The sequence below is a fragment of the Ornithodoros turicata genome, chromosome 4 (assembly GCF_037126465.1).
Source record: "Ornithodoros turicata isolate Travis chromosome 4, ASM3712646v1, whole genome shotgun sequence".
NCBI classification, from domain to species: domain Eukaryota; kingdom Metazoa; phylum Arthropoda; class Arachnida; order Ixodida; family Argasidae; genus Ornithodoros; species Ornithodoros turicata.
Genome location: NC_088204.1, coordinates 19,298,875 through 19,314,012, shown reverse-complemented (window position 1 = coordinate 19,314,012; position 15,138 = coordinate 19,298,875). Strand labels below are relative to the sequence as shown.

Sequence of the window (15,138 nt, the reverse complement as noted above, 5' to 3'; positions counted from 1 at the left end):
CAGTGACTGTTCATTTTCCATTACTGTTAGTGAAAGAGGTGGGTCGTAAAGCATTTGTGTCTCTGTTTTTGGCCAATGCTGCACAAATTCGTGAGATGATTCAAAAGGCACAGCACGTGCTTTCCACCCGCGCGACAGTGTTCTAAAGCGAGCTTCTCCTAAAGCATGCAGGCGTTAGGTGAAGCCAACGTGCGGAATGGTGACGTGTAATGTTGACAGAAGTTGTCCTGATATGTTCCCTCCACGTGTTCTGGTCGCTGTTTTCCCAAGTCAGTGCGATGTCACATAGCTTGGCGGTGTATTGTCACGAGAGGAGTAAAAAAGTCAAAACAGGGATAAGGTGATAAGGTTCCGAGCTGTGTAATCCCTTTGATCTTATCTCCACCACCACCACCACCACCAAAGGTGTAAAGGAGTTCGTGGTGAGGATCTTCCTCCTTTATAGAAAGAAGCAGCAGCATGATTGGTGCACTCTCGTGCGGGGGTGGGGGGTGGGGGGATTAATTAGAAAATATTAGATTTGCCTTGTAGATTCACTAGAATATAATAATGTCATGAATAAATCTGACCCTCGGAGGGGGGGAACGGCGACCTATATGTAGCATCCTCGGCTCGTTCGTACCATCGGCAAAGGCAAGATAACGTGTTCATATCATCCGAACTCTAATACATGGGAAGAATAGGCATTCCGGCCAGGACTAGAAAAGAATTTGTATCATTCCGAAATTTGTATAATCTGTGATCGTACCATCGAGATTCTATATTATAAGATGCTGCATCACGGACACAGTTCCAGAAGGACATTGGGCACTGCCTGTAAAACATGTGAACCAGGCATTCACAATGACCTCAGCTTCCTACTGAGTGAGCAGTGACCTGGGCCTACTTGCACTGATGTTGAGGAGATTCCTCAGGGGTGTCCTCAGTAGCCTTGGTACCTCTTCGGGCACCATGCTACAGCAAGCCCTGTCAAACCGTGCAAGCAGGCACTAGTGTTATCTCAAGTCTGAGGAACGGTGAGGCAAGGGGTCCTGCATGAAGTGCATTTCACTGCCAATACTCTTTGCCAATACTTCACTGGCACTGTTACTTTCAGCAGCCCTAATCATTACATTCATGTAATGATTGGGGATGTCCAACAAGACCATTCACTTAGGAACAAGAATAAAGCAGGAACACTACACACATAGAATTTCAATCAAAGTACTGTTCTTTGCGGTTCTCTTTTGTCTTAACCTTGTGAATTTGATCTCATTTGTCTAGTTTGGCAAGGTGTTGGAGCATTCGGACCCCATCGTGGTGTTCATCTTTTTGATGTGCTACGCTGTGGCCATCATTTCCAAGGCATTCCTGCTGACCACCTTCTTTTCCCGAGCGAATATAGCAGCAGCAGCCGGTGGCATCATCTTCTTCACATGTTACCTGCCTTATCCTTTTGTGAAGCTGTGGAAAGAACGCTTCAATATTCATCACAAGAGTTTTGTTGTAAGATCCCTTTAAAAGTTCTCTGTAGTACTCTATAAACCCACCTACAGCGCCTTGTCTTCACTACGTTGTTCACCTCACATCAGTACTATTGCAGAGCCTGTTACCAAACGTGGCTTTCGGAATGGGCTGCAGCTACTTGGCCCACTTTGAAGAAGAGGGGATTGGAGCACAGTGGGAGAATTTGGCTTCTAGTACTTTACCCCCAGACACGTTCAGCCTTGCTCATGTCATGGCACTGTTGCTGCTTGACTGTGTGGTCTACTTTGTGGCTGCGTGGTACATCGAGATGGTTTTTCCTGGTACGAAATGCAATATCTTACCTTATAGCACAGGATACAGTACGTTTTTCTCTCTAGGCCAGTATGGTGTTCCAAAGCCATGGTACTTTCTCCTGACGAGATCTTACTGGTGCGGTGCTTCATCAAAGTCAAAATCCAAGTCCAATTGGCAACTCTGCAATGGCAACGTAGAAGCAGACGGTCAGTTCACCGTACTCCTTTAAGTCATTGTGTTATTAGTTTTGCATTTGAGTGAACAACGTAACAATTTTTAACTCCCAGGAAGCAAAGAGGATTTTGAAGATGAGCCCACAGACTTGCCTCTGGGCTTGTGCATACGCAATCTCACCAAAGTGTATGCAGGAGCTGACAGAGCAGCTGTAAATTCATTGAGTCTCAATTTCTACGAGGGACAGATTACTTCCTTCCTTGGCCATAATGGAGCTGGAAAAACCACCACAATGTGAGTCTTTTTTGTTTGTTTGTTTGTTTTTGTTCCTGCTAATGTCACATTATGAGCAATGTTATTGCATTTTTTAACATTTGAATGGATAATGTAGTCAAAGTTTAGATATGATGTAGTTGGTACCAGCCCAGCAAACCACGAACGTCTAATGGACATCTAGAGGATGGTACACTGTGGATATCTTGGATATCTAGTAGACATCCGGATATGTCCAGCTAACGTGGAATGGATGTACTATGGATCATCAGAAGCTCATCCATAACTGTATACATGGATATCTTCTGGATGTAACAGCTGGACATTTGCACATCCAGTGGAAGTGCTTGTGAGGCATTGCGACCTCTAATATACGTCCTATCGAAGTTCCTGCCGGATTATCATACGACAACATATAGATCAGATTGCAAATCAACTTTTTCAGCTATTTTGTGTGCATGAACAGCGCAAATGCCGTAACCGTGGCCGTACGCCACCTGACACGGCTTGAGCATTTCTCAGTAGCCTCTATTGGCGTATACTGGATGGAACATATACTAAAATACCAATAGTTGCGGGATGTTTGTTAAGTGTAGTGGGGCCGAAAACGTTTGTAACGGTGACGAGGATGTGTTTCTGCAATTAATTCGTACGTCTGCAATGAGTCAAACTGCCCGCCAACATTTCTGATATTCCTTGCTAACAAATATTGTGTTTGGAATTCAGGCTGTTGTCTATGATGAGGTTACCTGCTGAGTGGAGCTGTCAAACTGACAGGTTTCCTGTGTTGGTGGAAGAGTGCTACGTAGATACTTTGCAGAGAGCAGGACGCGAACAAATGGAAAAACTTGCTTTTACTTGTTCTCCAATTTCTCACGTTCTCGCAAGATAGATTCACTTTCTTCTAGCGCTATACGTAAAAATTACTATTGAATTGATAATCGAAACAACGTTTCGTAAACGTACGTCTATATTATCGTATGTTAATCCGGTAGGAGCATCGCCTGGACGTATATTAGACGTCGCAATGCCTCACAAGCATGTCCACCGGATGTGACAAATGTCCCGCTGTTACATCCAGAGGACATCCATTTATACAGTTATGGATGAGCTTCCGACGATCCATAGTACACCCATTGTCCCATTCCACGTTAGCTGGACATATCCGGATGTCTACTAGACATCCCAAATGTCTTAGACGTTTGGATCTTTCTGGTATGTCTAACAGACGTTTGTGGTTTACTGGGAGGTAAAGGTAACAGACACAGTCACTGAAACAGAAACGAAAATAATTTAAGGTAATAATACGGGTACTGCAGGAGTTAACTACTGTAGTTATCAGGATTATCAGTATTAGGTATCAGGATTAGGTAAATACATATGTTTGAACATGAACAAGACATTTATCATGGAAATTGGGAGGTCTACAGTGTGCAAGGTTCTGACGGAAAAGTGACTAGCTAGCAAGCCTCCAGCGCCAAACTCGATGTGTGCACAAAACACTGAAGCTCGCTGAACTCGAGAACGCATTTACTGGAGAAGCCATTTACTGAACAAACCACTCCATATGTGTGGTTTATGCAATACTGATTTGTCTGGACATCTGTGATCTGTTCAGCTGGACAGGGGAATGGGGCAGTTTACATGCAACAGTTGTTGTTGTGACTGTTGTTTTAGAACCTTTTGAGTACTGTATACATTCGTGCTTTCTTTGATTAATTGTTTCATATTCATGTATATTAAACAGTTTTGGGCTGGTAGATCTATCCTGACAGGTCTGTACCCCCCAACATCTGGAACTGCAGAGATTTACGGCATGGACATCAGAACTGAAATGGACACCATACGGCACAGCCTTGGCACATGTCCACAGTTTAATGTGCTGTTTGAAAAGTGAGCCTCACTAATTCAGCTGGCACAGACACGATTTCACTTGTGCAATATCCTCTTTTTCTCAATACAGACTCACTGTAGATGAGCATTTGTGGTTCTACGCACGCCTGAAGGGATTGTCAGGAAGAGCTGCCAGGTCTGAAGCAAATAAATTCATCAAAGATCTTGCGTTGCAGCACAAGCAGGATGAATATTCCTGTAATCTTTCTGGTAAGTCTTGCACGTTGAGCTGTGACTGTAATGGATTTTAAAGGTTCCAGGTGTGTAATATAGTGCATTTTGAACATATATTGCAACAACTGCATGTATTACTTAATGCTCCCGTGACCATTATGGAACAAATGTATTGGAGAACGTATGGTATGGTACGTGTTTTTTTATATAATGATTTAGAAATAGTGCTTTGTTGGTCTATAATATAAGCATAATATATTTATGATTATTGAATTGTATTATTGGATAATATCATTAATTGATTGATTATGCTAATTGAGTTGTTAATGTATTATTCTATTTAAATCACGAAATACAATTATTGAAGATCAATTTGTTAAAACAATATTAAAAGCCCATGCCTGGGGGGTTGGGGTGAAACTTGATTTTTATTGGGTTCAGCCCCCATACACAAGGCTCTATAAATTCCTGAATAATTCCTGAATATTATGAATAATGACTTCTGTGTCTGGTTCAATTCGTGGATATATGTCTTTTGCCGACATGACCTATGTTTCATTTAACTTGTCAGACATGAACAGATATCCAAGTAAGCAAGCCAAGTAAGCAAGCCAATAGAGTAGGCATACGAAAAACAGTAATTACACCACTTAGTTGATGTCCACCTAGCCTATCCCGCTTTATGAGGGCCGCACATGAGAGGGAAAAACACAGTGATGTGATTGCTGCACCAATTGCGCCAAACTGCGCCAAGGGGCCAACCCTGCTACATCCTGCTACATTTTTGCAATATATCAGAAATCTGTGCCAAGCCTGCACCAGACATCCGCTTGAGATGTTAAAAGCGAAGGCAAGCCTCCAGCTGAGCCCCCCTGGTCGTTTAGTGCGTACCTAGTTGGCGGGCAGCGCAAGTCATCTCAGGACAGTAGCTGCGTCTCCTATTCGTGCCGTTTCGCTTCTTCTATGCAGGGAGGGCCTCGATATTCCTGATTGCAAAAGTCCCGAATCCCTGATTCGTCTCAAAACAAATAAAACGCCAAATTCTTTCTTAAGATGACATGTCGTGTTTTAAAATCCGACGTCACTATTTAACCACTAAAATTCACGGGTTTTTTACGTCTGTTCAACTCGTTTTAGCGAACGAAAGCCACATTTTAGTGGCTGTTAGGCGTAGCAGGGCGGATACGACGGAACAGCCTGTTAGTTAGTTTATTATTAGGTTAGTCCAAGTTCGGTTGCACTTCTATGTGGGGGTGACCTACCAGCGCTAATCCCTGAAGGAATAGACAGTGCTCACACACATAGGTATGTTTCTGGGAACATGTGACCCGTTCTTACATGTGTTACATGTGGCGACCTTTGTTCATCTTCAGTGGAAACATCACTTGAGGATTTCATAATGAATGGAATTCAGGAAGAAATCGGGTTTAATCCGAATTGGTCAGAGGTCAGTTCGGGGAGGAATATCCGGGCGGAATCTGGTTTAACCCGAAAAAGTCACTCCCTAATTATATTCCACTTGAAATATTCGAATTTTCACAGTGCTCTGTCACTGTTTGCGAATATTCTCGAAAACCCTGGTCTACATTTCGTCATTACATGTAAGCTGCTTCAACTGATTGCAGCACATGACAATCGTTACAAGGAGTTGGCATTCGGCTTCGCCCACTACATCCACGTCACTCTTTCGAAAGTATATTAAAAATAAAGTGTATAACTGTATATGACTGCGCATGATGATGTAGCATATCTGATCTAAAGCACCATTCTGATCTTTTCCTGCTCCAAAAGGTGTTCCCTCCATACACGTCACTGAATAAGACAAACAAGTTCATTCTACATTTTGAGCTTTCACGTTGGCAATACAAAACGGAATTCTCGTAAGAGATTTTGAAAACTGGTCCAAACAACATGCACACGCTTAATGTCTAACTGGCCTGGCTAACCTGACATGGAATTACTCACTTTCGCTTCTTTGCATTTAGGTGGGATGCAACGAAAGCTGTCAATTGCTGTTGCATTTGTTGGTGGGAGCCGCACAGTCATTTTAGATGAGCCCACCGCCGGTGTTGACCCGTATGCAAGGCGTTCTATCTGGGATCTTCTGCTAAAGTATAAGTCTGGTAAGGACGACTTTTCTATACTGATGGTAAAATCTGGTGCAGACATCTACAGTCGCCGTCCGATTTTTTTCGGACTCGGCGGGGATCGCGCAAAAGTCCGAATAATCGAGCAGTCCAAAAAACCGAATTTCGCTTCAAAATAAACTTTACTAAGCACTAGTAGGCTGGACAAATTTGTCGAAATTTGTGTGTTTGCGCTTCAAGCTCTCCTGATAACATCAGCTTCTATTTCCCGAAGCGACATTTCGTCACTGTAAGTACATAAACAAAATACAGAAGCCGACACTGAAGATTTTTGTTTAAGTTTAATTTGTACAAGCTTTCGCGTGGAGGTCCACGCTTCCTCAGGTACAAACCACTTCACCACTTCACTTTGTACCTGAGGAAGCGTGGACCTCCACGCGAAAGCTTGTACAAATTAAACTTAAACAAAAATCTTCAGTGTCGGCTTCTGTATTTTGTTTATGTGATCTACAGGACTTGACTCCCCTCTTCGTATACGCACTGTAAGTACACTGAGAGAGGCCCCGCCGTCATCAAGTCCGCAAGTCGGCTTCACCTAACGCATGCGTGCTTTAGGTGAAGCTCGCTTTACAGCGGTGTCGCGCGACTCGCGGGCTGACAGCACGTGCTGGGCCTTTTGAATCAAGGGGTTGGCCAAAAACAGACGCAAACGTGTCACGACAGACATCTTCTACTCAGGGGACTGGAAAATGAACAATCGTTGCCAATTTTTTTTGCCATAATATTTTAGTTGGTTGATTTCTTTTGATTCCGAATTTCGGATGATACCAATATTATCCGTCACCCCAAGAGAGAAATTCGCTGGTTGAGCAAACAGAGTCCGAAATATCGAGCGACGGGGCCGCACGGCGTCCAAAAATTTGGACGTTCTTATACATCAACTCTATGGGACCCGCGGCCGTTCCGCGAATGAGTCCGAATAATCGAGCATGTCCGAAAAATCGGGGTCCGAAAAATCGGTCGGCGACTGTAAATGCATTTCCTTGTTCATGTGTATTACCTTGACACATGGCAAAAGCTCTCTTAACATGTTTCACCTGTCCAGGCCGTACCGTGATCTTGACGACGCACCACATGGATGAAGCAGATCTACTGGGTGACCGCATTGCTGTCATTAATGAGGGACGACTGCGTTGCTGCGGTTCATCCTTATTCCTTAAAACCCGCTTTGGCAGTGGCTACTATCTGACACTGGTGCGCTCAGCACCTGGGAAGAGCAGCCCACGCAGTCCGAGCGAAAGATCGTCTATTCTTTCTGAACCCGTCGCTTCCAAAGATCAGGTCAGGAACACATTATGTTAAGGGCCTGCCTTTTTTCTTTGTGTTACGTGTTTTGCAGAGGAAAGTGAAGAGAGCAACCAGCGTCCAGAATAGTAATGATATGCAGCAGATCCAACAGGGAAGCCTTCTTTAATGTTCACAAGCCTTTCATGTAGTAGTCTACATTTCTTCAGGTGTAAAACGTTTGTACAAGTTGCACAAATACATACAAGGAAGGTCCCACGTGAACAGTAAATGGCGAGAGGGAAAGAGAAGAAAAAAAAGGGGGGAAATGTAGGTATGGCGTCACTACGTGTGACCTTCACAGGTGCATTACATTACATTTCCCCCCTTTTTCTCTCTCTCTCTCTCTTTCCCTCTCGCCATTTACTGTTCACATGGGACCTTCTTTGTATATATTTGTGTAACTTGTACAAACGTTTTACACCTGAAGAAATGTAGACTACTACATGAAAGCTTCTGATTATTAAAGAAGGCTTCACTGTTGGATTTCCTGCACATTGTTACATGTCTTGCACAGGTTCACAGAAGGAAAAATGGGGTGCTGTTTTGAAATCTGTTGTCTGGGATGAAATGGAGAGCTGTTGACGCATTTAGTTGTTAGTGGTTTGTGTGTTTGTTTCGTTTACTTGCAGTGGGGAACACCTTTTTTGGTGTTCTTGGTACGTACGAGCGTGGTTCCATAAGTTTCTGGCCCGACCAACTTTTAATAGTCATAGAGACGAAACAAGTGTATCACTTTTCGACATAGTCACCCTTGACTTCGATGCACTTTTGACACCTTTCAACCAGCATTCTTATACCCTTGAAAAAATATTAACCCGCGTACCTGGCGGGGACGCGGGAAAAGTACGTGCAAAGTGGTACTACGTCATAACCGAAAATTACTAATTATGCCACTTATCGTCACGAGAATCTTTGAAAAACGCAAGCCGTGATAGAAATCACCAATTCACGATCTTTATTTCAAGCTCAAACGCAGAAATCCGTGATTCTTGTTTGGCGATGCACCGGCATCGCGGCAAGGAGGCCATCTTCAAAATTTCTCAAGCTTGGGGCCAGCTTTTCCGTCAAAACCTCGCTTCTTGGCAAATAGCCGCAGAACATCGTATGCAGACCCACGCAGACGACATCTCTTCCTGTTGGATGCACTTTTCGCCAACTTTTCTCTTGAATTCCATATCCCGCAGCCCGTGGTCAGGCGCAGGCTTCTTTCACGGGCAAGCGCTGCCTTCTTCGCTCCTCTTTCGATGTTCCTTCTCCTTTACGCTCAAAACGCGAGGCTTCACCATCGTACGATCTCGCAGCAGGAACGAACAAGCGACGCGCAACCAGCTTACTACTGGCAGTGTCCCAAGAAAATCCGAAGCTGACACGTGGTTCTGCATGACGTCACCAGGTCATGACCCACCTTCTTTCTCCCAGAAAGAAGAGGATTACAGATAAGGGGGAGATATGGGGAAGATTAGCGGAACATTGCCGCATGTCCGAGAAGCCGACGCGCTTTCTTTTCCCGGGTTCGCAAGCACAGACCAACGAAAATAGTACGTGATAAGCGGCACGGGTGTCAAGAAATGCTACGTGTAAAGCGGTCATCAAATGCATTGAGTTAATGGCTGTTTGGTCGGGGAATCCGAATGACTACTTCTAAACCGGAACTACGGCTTATGCGGGTACGCGCTAACGAGGTTCCACTGTAATAGGGAGGAATTGGTTTTAACCTGAAAACATCAGAACCTAACTATGTTATCCTTTAATCTAGATATTCTTTATCCTTGTGCGCTTTACAATAGCCTTCATTGCACCCATTCATTCCTAATTTTAGATTCTTCCCAAGAAGAGCAGCTTACCAAGAGACACTGATACGCATGTGCCATCAAATGGAAGAAGATTATCAGAGTCACAAGAGGAAAACAGTAAGTCGACCGGGCTACAGCATAACCTATTCCACATAACTAGTATATAATATCATAAGTATATGATTCTTGTACTTTTCAGCAAAAGCACTGTGTGATTTGATTCAAAGCCACGTTACGGATGCGGAACTTGTGGCAGACCGAGGGTCGGACCTCTCGTTTCGTCTTCCAGCAAGTACAGAAACCTACACATCTCTGGGTCAGCTTTGTGAGGAGCTGGATAAGAGTTCATCTCAGCTTGGAATCAGCAGTTATGGCATCTCAGACACCACATTAGAAGAGGTAATCTGAGCAACGTTTTCCTTCTGTGGTAGCTCGGAAAATCTGGAACACGTCTTCCTTCCTTCCGTCCGTTAAATCCTTCTCCGTCTTTCTCATACTACCAACTGTTCATGACCGCACTTAAAGTGTCTTTAAATCAGCTCGACTCTCGCCCTCTCACTATATCTGAATTACTTGGCCCCTGTTCAAATCCAGCTCAGCAACGCTACCCTACTCTGCTGTAAAAGCACTATAAGTAGAATCTCGATGATACGAATCTCACGGGGTAGCGGAAAAAATTCGTATCATTCAAAATTCGTGTCAAACAAATTAAACCAAAAATAAAAATTGAGGCAAGAAATTAGACAGTGAATGTTCATTTTCCATTACTGTCAGTGAAAGAGTTCAGTTGTGACGCTTTTATGTCTCCGTTTTTGGCCAGTTCTGCCCAAATTCGCGAGATGATTAAAAAGACCCAGCACGTGCTTTCCGCCCGCGAGTCGCGCGAAAGTCTTCTAAAGTGAGCTTCTCCTAAAGCACGCAGGCATTAGGTGAAGCCGATTTGCGAGATGATGACGCGTAATGTTGCCAGAAGTTATCCTGATATGTTCCCTCCACGTGTTCTGGTCGCTCTCTCTTGCCAGTGCGATGTCGCCCAGCTTCGCGGTTTATTGTTGCGGGAGGTAAAAGTGTCCCAGCAGAGATAAGGTGATAAGGTTCCTGGCCGTGTAATCCCCTCGATCTTATCTCCCCCAGCACCACCAAAGGGAGAGTCATTGCTTGCATTGTGCAACACTATGTAAGGGAACATGAGAGAACTGATGTTCTGAGGCTGGAACAACATAGAAAGGACAAATACATACAAAGCCTCAAGGTAGAGCCCTGGACCGGTAATCCAGAAGCTGTGGGTTCGAGTCCTACAGCTGGCTAACCATTTCAGTGACTTCCATCTTTCAACGATGTAAGGGAGTTCGTGGTGAGCATCTCCTTCCCTTTCCGAAAAGTGGAGCATGACTCGCGTCATGGGGAAGGACATCTGTCGCATCCTCCGCTCGTTTGTATCATCCGTAAAGGCAAGATAACGCGTTCGTATCATCCCAACCCTAATACATGGGAAGAATAGGCATTCCAGCTTGGACCGGAAAAGAATTCGTATCATCGCGAAATTCGTATCATACGTGATCGTATCATCGAGATTCTACTTCGTAGACTCTCGTTAATTCAAACTCCCAGCGATCACAGATTTCTGTTTGAATTATGAAAAGTTTGAATTAGCAATATTTTGCCACCTATATGCTGCATGACAAAATTATGTTTCCTTATGTGTGTATCTGGACATATAACGCACTTTTTCCGATGTTTCTCCTACTATCTACGTCTATCGCACACAGTCGCAGTCCGATTTCTCTAACTCTGCGGGGATCGCGACCAAAGTTTGAATAATTGAGCAGTCTGAAAAAAAAAACGAATTTCGCTTCAAAAGTCACCTTTATTAAGCACAGTAGGCTGGAAAAAAGTTGGCGATGCTTTCTTGAGTCGATGCTTTCTGCAGTCTTCCATCTCCGCCTGATAACATTGGCTTCTATTACCTGAAAGCAATACTTCGTCACTGTATATGGAGGAGAGCACTATAGTCGCCTTCATCAGTTTCGAGTTTGACGTCTGTGCTGGGAGACTGCAAGTCGTCGATATCCTGAACACGTGGAGGGAACAGAGGCGGATCCAGGATTTTTCTGAGGGGGTCTTGCCTTGGACAGCATGCTATTACACCATCCGAACCCCCTAAATCCGCCCCTCGGAGGGAACATACTTCAGGCAACATTAGGTGTCACCATTCCGCAAGTCGGCTTCACCTAATGCCTGTGTGCTTTAGGTGAAGCTCGCTATACGGCACTGTTGCATGACTCTCGGCTGGACAGCACGTGCTGGGCCTCCGCGAATTTAGGCAGTGTTGGCCAAAGACGAAGACACAATACAATATTTAATACTAAAACAAAAGTTATACAAACAACCTTCTAAGAGACCGCTAGGATGTCCTGTAACGCGGTCTCAATAGCAACATTGCGTTCAACATGAAAGACACAAACAAAACAACACAAAACACAAAAGCGCTACGACAGGCGTCCAAAACTCAGTCACTGAGTCAGTGAGTGATGGAAAATGAACAGTCACTGCCTATTTTCTTGCCTCAATTTTTATATTTGGTTTTGGCTCGTGCAGATGACGTCACACGCAGCCTTTGAGTGCCTCTGAGCCACATGATATGGGAAAATATGGGGATGCATCACAGACGTCATATTGCGGGCCGAATGAGGAAGCAGCGTGTCTTTTTACAATTTCCTCTCGTAATTGCACGCGTACCGCAACAACTATGTATAACGGCGTGCCCTCCTACTGTGACTCCGGTGCGGCAATATGAATGTCACGTGACCAAACATGACGTCACTGCGCAAGCCGCATTCATTTCATACGTATTTTGGATTCTACGAATATTTTCCGGCGTCCCGAGAGATTCGAGTGATGGATATTCTACCAATTCTACTGACGACGATGATCCGACGTTATGACAGTTAGTGGTGATCATGGAACTGCTTACCGTAGCCGGCCACGCTTAGGTGGTCAATGTCACGACTATCGCAGTAGTAGGGGGGGGACAGTGCGTCCTGGGCCGACTTCACAGGGAACTGTGCCAACATTTGTCTTAAAGCGTCTGAGGACAACCCAGGGAAAACACCCAGATAGCACAGCCGGCACCCAGATTTGAACCTGGGTCACCTCCCAGCCTCGGTGTGGAATGCCATCACCATCATCATCTGCATGACGGTCCTGCATGTGAGATGACGTGAACGGACCACACGAGTCGCCAATAGGAAGTGAAACTTGTGGGGCATGATCGCTGTTGGTGCACCGGTTGCCCTTTACTCAATGTGGAAGGGGACATGGTCCCCGTTTCACCTGTCTTACTCCTTAATCATAGGTCCAGTTAAAGTGGGTCACAAAGAAGAAATGACTAATGCGCAGTTTCTTGACCTTCACATTGCATTATGTGCATGCATGAGCTGGCAACCATTAGAGACCTTCGCTGGCTGGGCAAACCAAGTCCGAAATATCGAGCAACGGGGCAGTAAGCATCCGAAATTTTGGACGTTTTCATACATTAACCCTATGGGGCCCGTGCCATTCCGCGAATATGTCCGAATAATCGAGCATGTTCGAAAAATCGCGGTCCAGAAAATCGGTCGGTGACTGTATAATCGACAACCTCACCTGAAGTTGAGGATTACATTTTGGTATTTCAGACACTCAAAGATAGTCATAGTCGAAGACACACGTATGGAAAGATTAGCTCTTGCAACCAGTGTGAAGTGGAGCATTCGATTCAGTTTCGGTCTCGTGCAAGTGAGCTCTGCTGTCCCGCACGCACGCATGCACTTCTGCACATGTGTCATGTTGGGAATAGCATTCATTTTAATGCACTACGAAATTATTGAGTGTGTCGGGAGCTCAAGAGATGTAAGCCCCCCAAATCATGGTGGTTTGAAGCGAGATGAGTATGGTCCAAATAATTGATGTGGAAATACAGGGCATATGAACCGCCGACACGGACATAGGGGGCGGGAGCAGGGGCCTTTGGGGGGGTGGCTTGGCTCATTGGTTCTGCGGGGCATTGCCAACAGTTTTGTTTGAAAAATTGGGAAGTTTGAATTGCTGGTCAGTGACTATGTTTCCCCTGCGAAGACATTATGTGCGGCACATTTCAAGTAACCCACATTCAGAATGCAGCAGCGGCCAATGTCCTGTATGGGCAACCAAAGTGGCTGAAGTTTTATTTTGTGCACACGTTTTGTGCTTGCGCGTGCCCCATGAAATGGCGTAACCAATTGACAACAGGAGCCGTATTGCACTTCGCGGGCTTCGTTTCGCTGCTTCCTGTGGGCGGAAACACTTTACGAGAGAACAGTAAGTTGGAATTAAGCGAAGGGGGTGTTCGAATTAAGGAACTTCACTGCATTGAAAATATAGCGGGCCTAACAGAAATTGGAAATATGTTTGAAATAATCAAAAGCACGAAATATCGGAGTTTGAATTAACGCCGAGCCTATTGGGGGGGGGGGGGGGGGGGGCAGGTGCTTCGAGCCTACGAGGTACTGTATGGTGCTTCGGACCTCACTGTGAGGCTCATCATTGTATCTTCACCGAATTATCATGAGTAATGGAATAGTATATCATCATCATCATTAAACTAATGCCTGTTTGTTTTTTCTCTTCTCCTTCTCTCTTTTGCTCTCTTTTTCTTTTTCCTTGTTGAGCATGATATTAACATTAGGCACAGTCTGAACTTGCTGCAGAGTCAAAATGCTATGAGTACAGATCTCAGAACTGAAGAAATTAATGAACAGCTTTCGATATTTCTCCAGGTATTCTTGAAGGTAACGCAGGTTCATGATTCATCATTGAAAAAAAGTCAGGAAAGTGAGAATGGTAAGTTCGCTTCATTGCTACCTTAGCTGAACTTGTGTCAGGTTGCGTGCAGTATAAAGTGATGATAAAATTTCCCAGCAGACAGTTCATCAGTTGACCGATCTACTGCGCTGGACATTGACGGCCCTCCAAAGTCTAAACTGAGCAAAATGGTGGAGTCCCTGGGGATATGGTGCCTGTCACTCAGGGCACCAAAGAAAGGCATTTCACCCGACGCTGAGGAATCAGGTCAGTCACATGAGTGTACCTGAACATATTTACGAGGGTGATTCCAGGAAAACTGCAAACGTGCGAATAAATATAGAAGGCTTACCCGGTAAACTAAAAATGTCTAATGGACATCCAGAGGATGGTCCAGAGTGAACATTTGGGATGTCTAGTAGATATCAAGATATGTCCGCGTTACAGTCCATAGATGTTCCATGGATCGTCGGAAGGTCGTTCATAACTGTATAAATGCATGTCCTCTGGATGTACCTGCTGGACATTTGTCACGTCCAGTGGACGTATTTGTGAGGCATTGCGACATCTAATATACATCCTATCGATGTTCCTACCGGATTAACATACGACAATATATAGACCGGATTGCAAATCTACTTTTTCAGCTATTTTGTGTGCATGAGCAGCGCAAATGCCATAGCCGTGGCCGTACCCTACCCGACACGGCTTGGGTATTTCTCACTAGCCTCTGTTGGCGTACTGGATGGAACATATATCAAAATACCAATAGTTGCGGGATGTTTGTTAATAGTGAGGGCAGAAAACGTTTGTAA

At 44.7% G+C, this 15,138-nt stretch overlaps 1 protein-coding gene across 6 annotated transcripts in view; it reads left to right on the top strand.

Annotated features, from left to right (window-relative positions):
- LOC135391256 (ATP-binding cassette sub-family A member 7-like) overlaps positions 1-15,138 on the top strand; it is a 61,525-nt gene that overhangs the window by 19,607 nt on the left and 26,780 nt on the right. For 5 of the 6 annotated variants that reach the window (XR_010421898.1, XM_064621431.1, XM_064621430.1 and 2 more), the window contains exons 16-27: positions 1,264-1,485; positions 1,583-1,787; positions 1,845-1,967; positions 2,049-2,229; positions 3,970-4,101; positions 4,172-4,311; positions 6,261-6,398; positions 7,468-7,703; positions 9,529-9,619; positions 9,702-9,901; positions 14,299-14,362; positions 14,441-14,590. Coding sequence is in view for 5 of the 6 variants with exons in the window: in XM_064621431.1 (XP_064477501.1) it covers positions 1,264-1,485; positions 1,583-1,787; positions 1,845-1,967; positions 2,049-2,229; positions 3,970-4,101; positions 4,172-4,311; positions 6,261-6,398; positions 7,468-7,703; positions 9,529-9,619; positions 9,702-9,901; positions 14,299-14,362; positions 14,441-14,590 (1,882 nt within the window). In the remaining variant the exon portion in view is untranslated. The remainder of the gene's footprint in view (positions 1-1,263; positions 1,486-1,582; positions 1,788-1,844; positions 1,968-2,048; positions 2,230-3,969; positions 4,102-4,171; positions 4,312-6,260; positions 6,399-7,467; positions 7,704-9,528; positions 9,620-9,701; positions 9,902-14,298; positions 14,363-14,440; positions 14,591-15,138) is intronic. The other variant, XM_064621432.1, reaches the window with a different exon arrangement.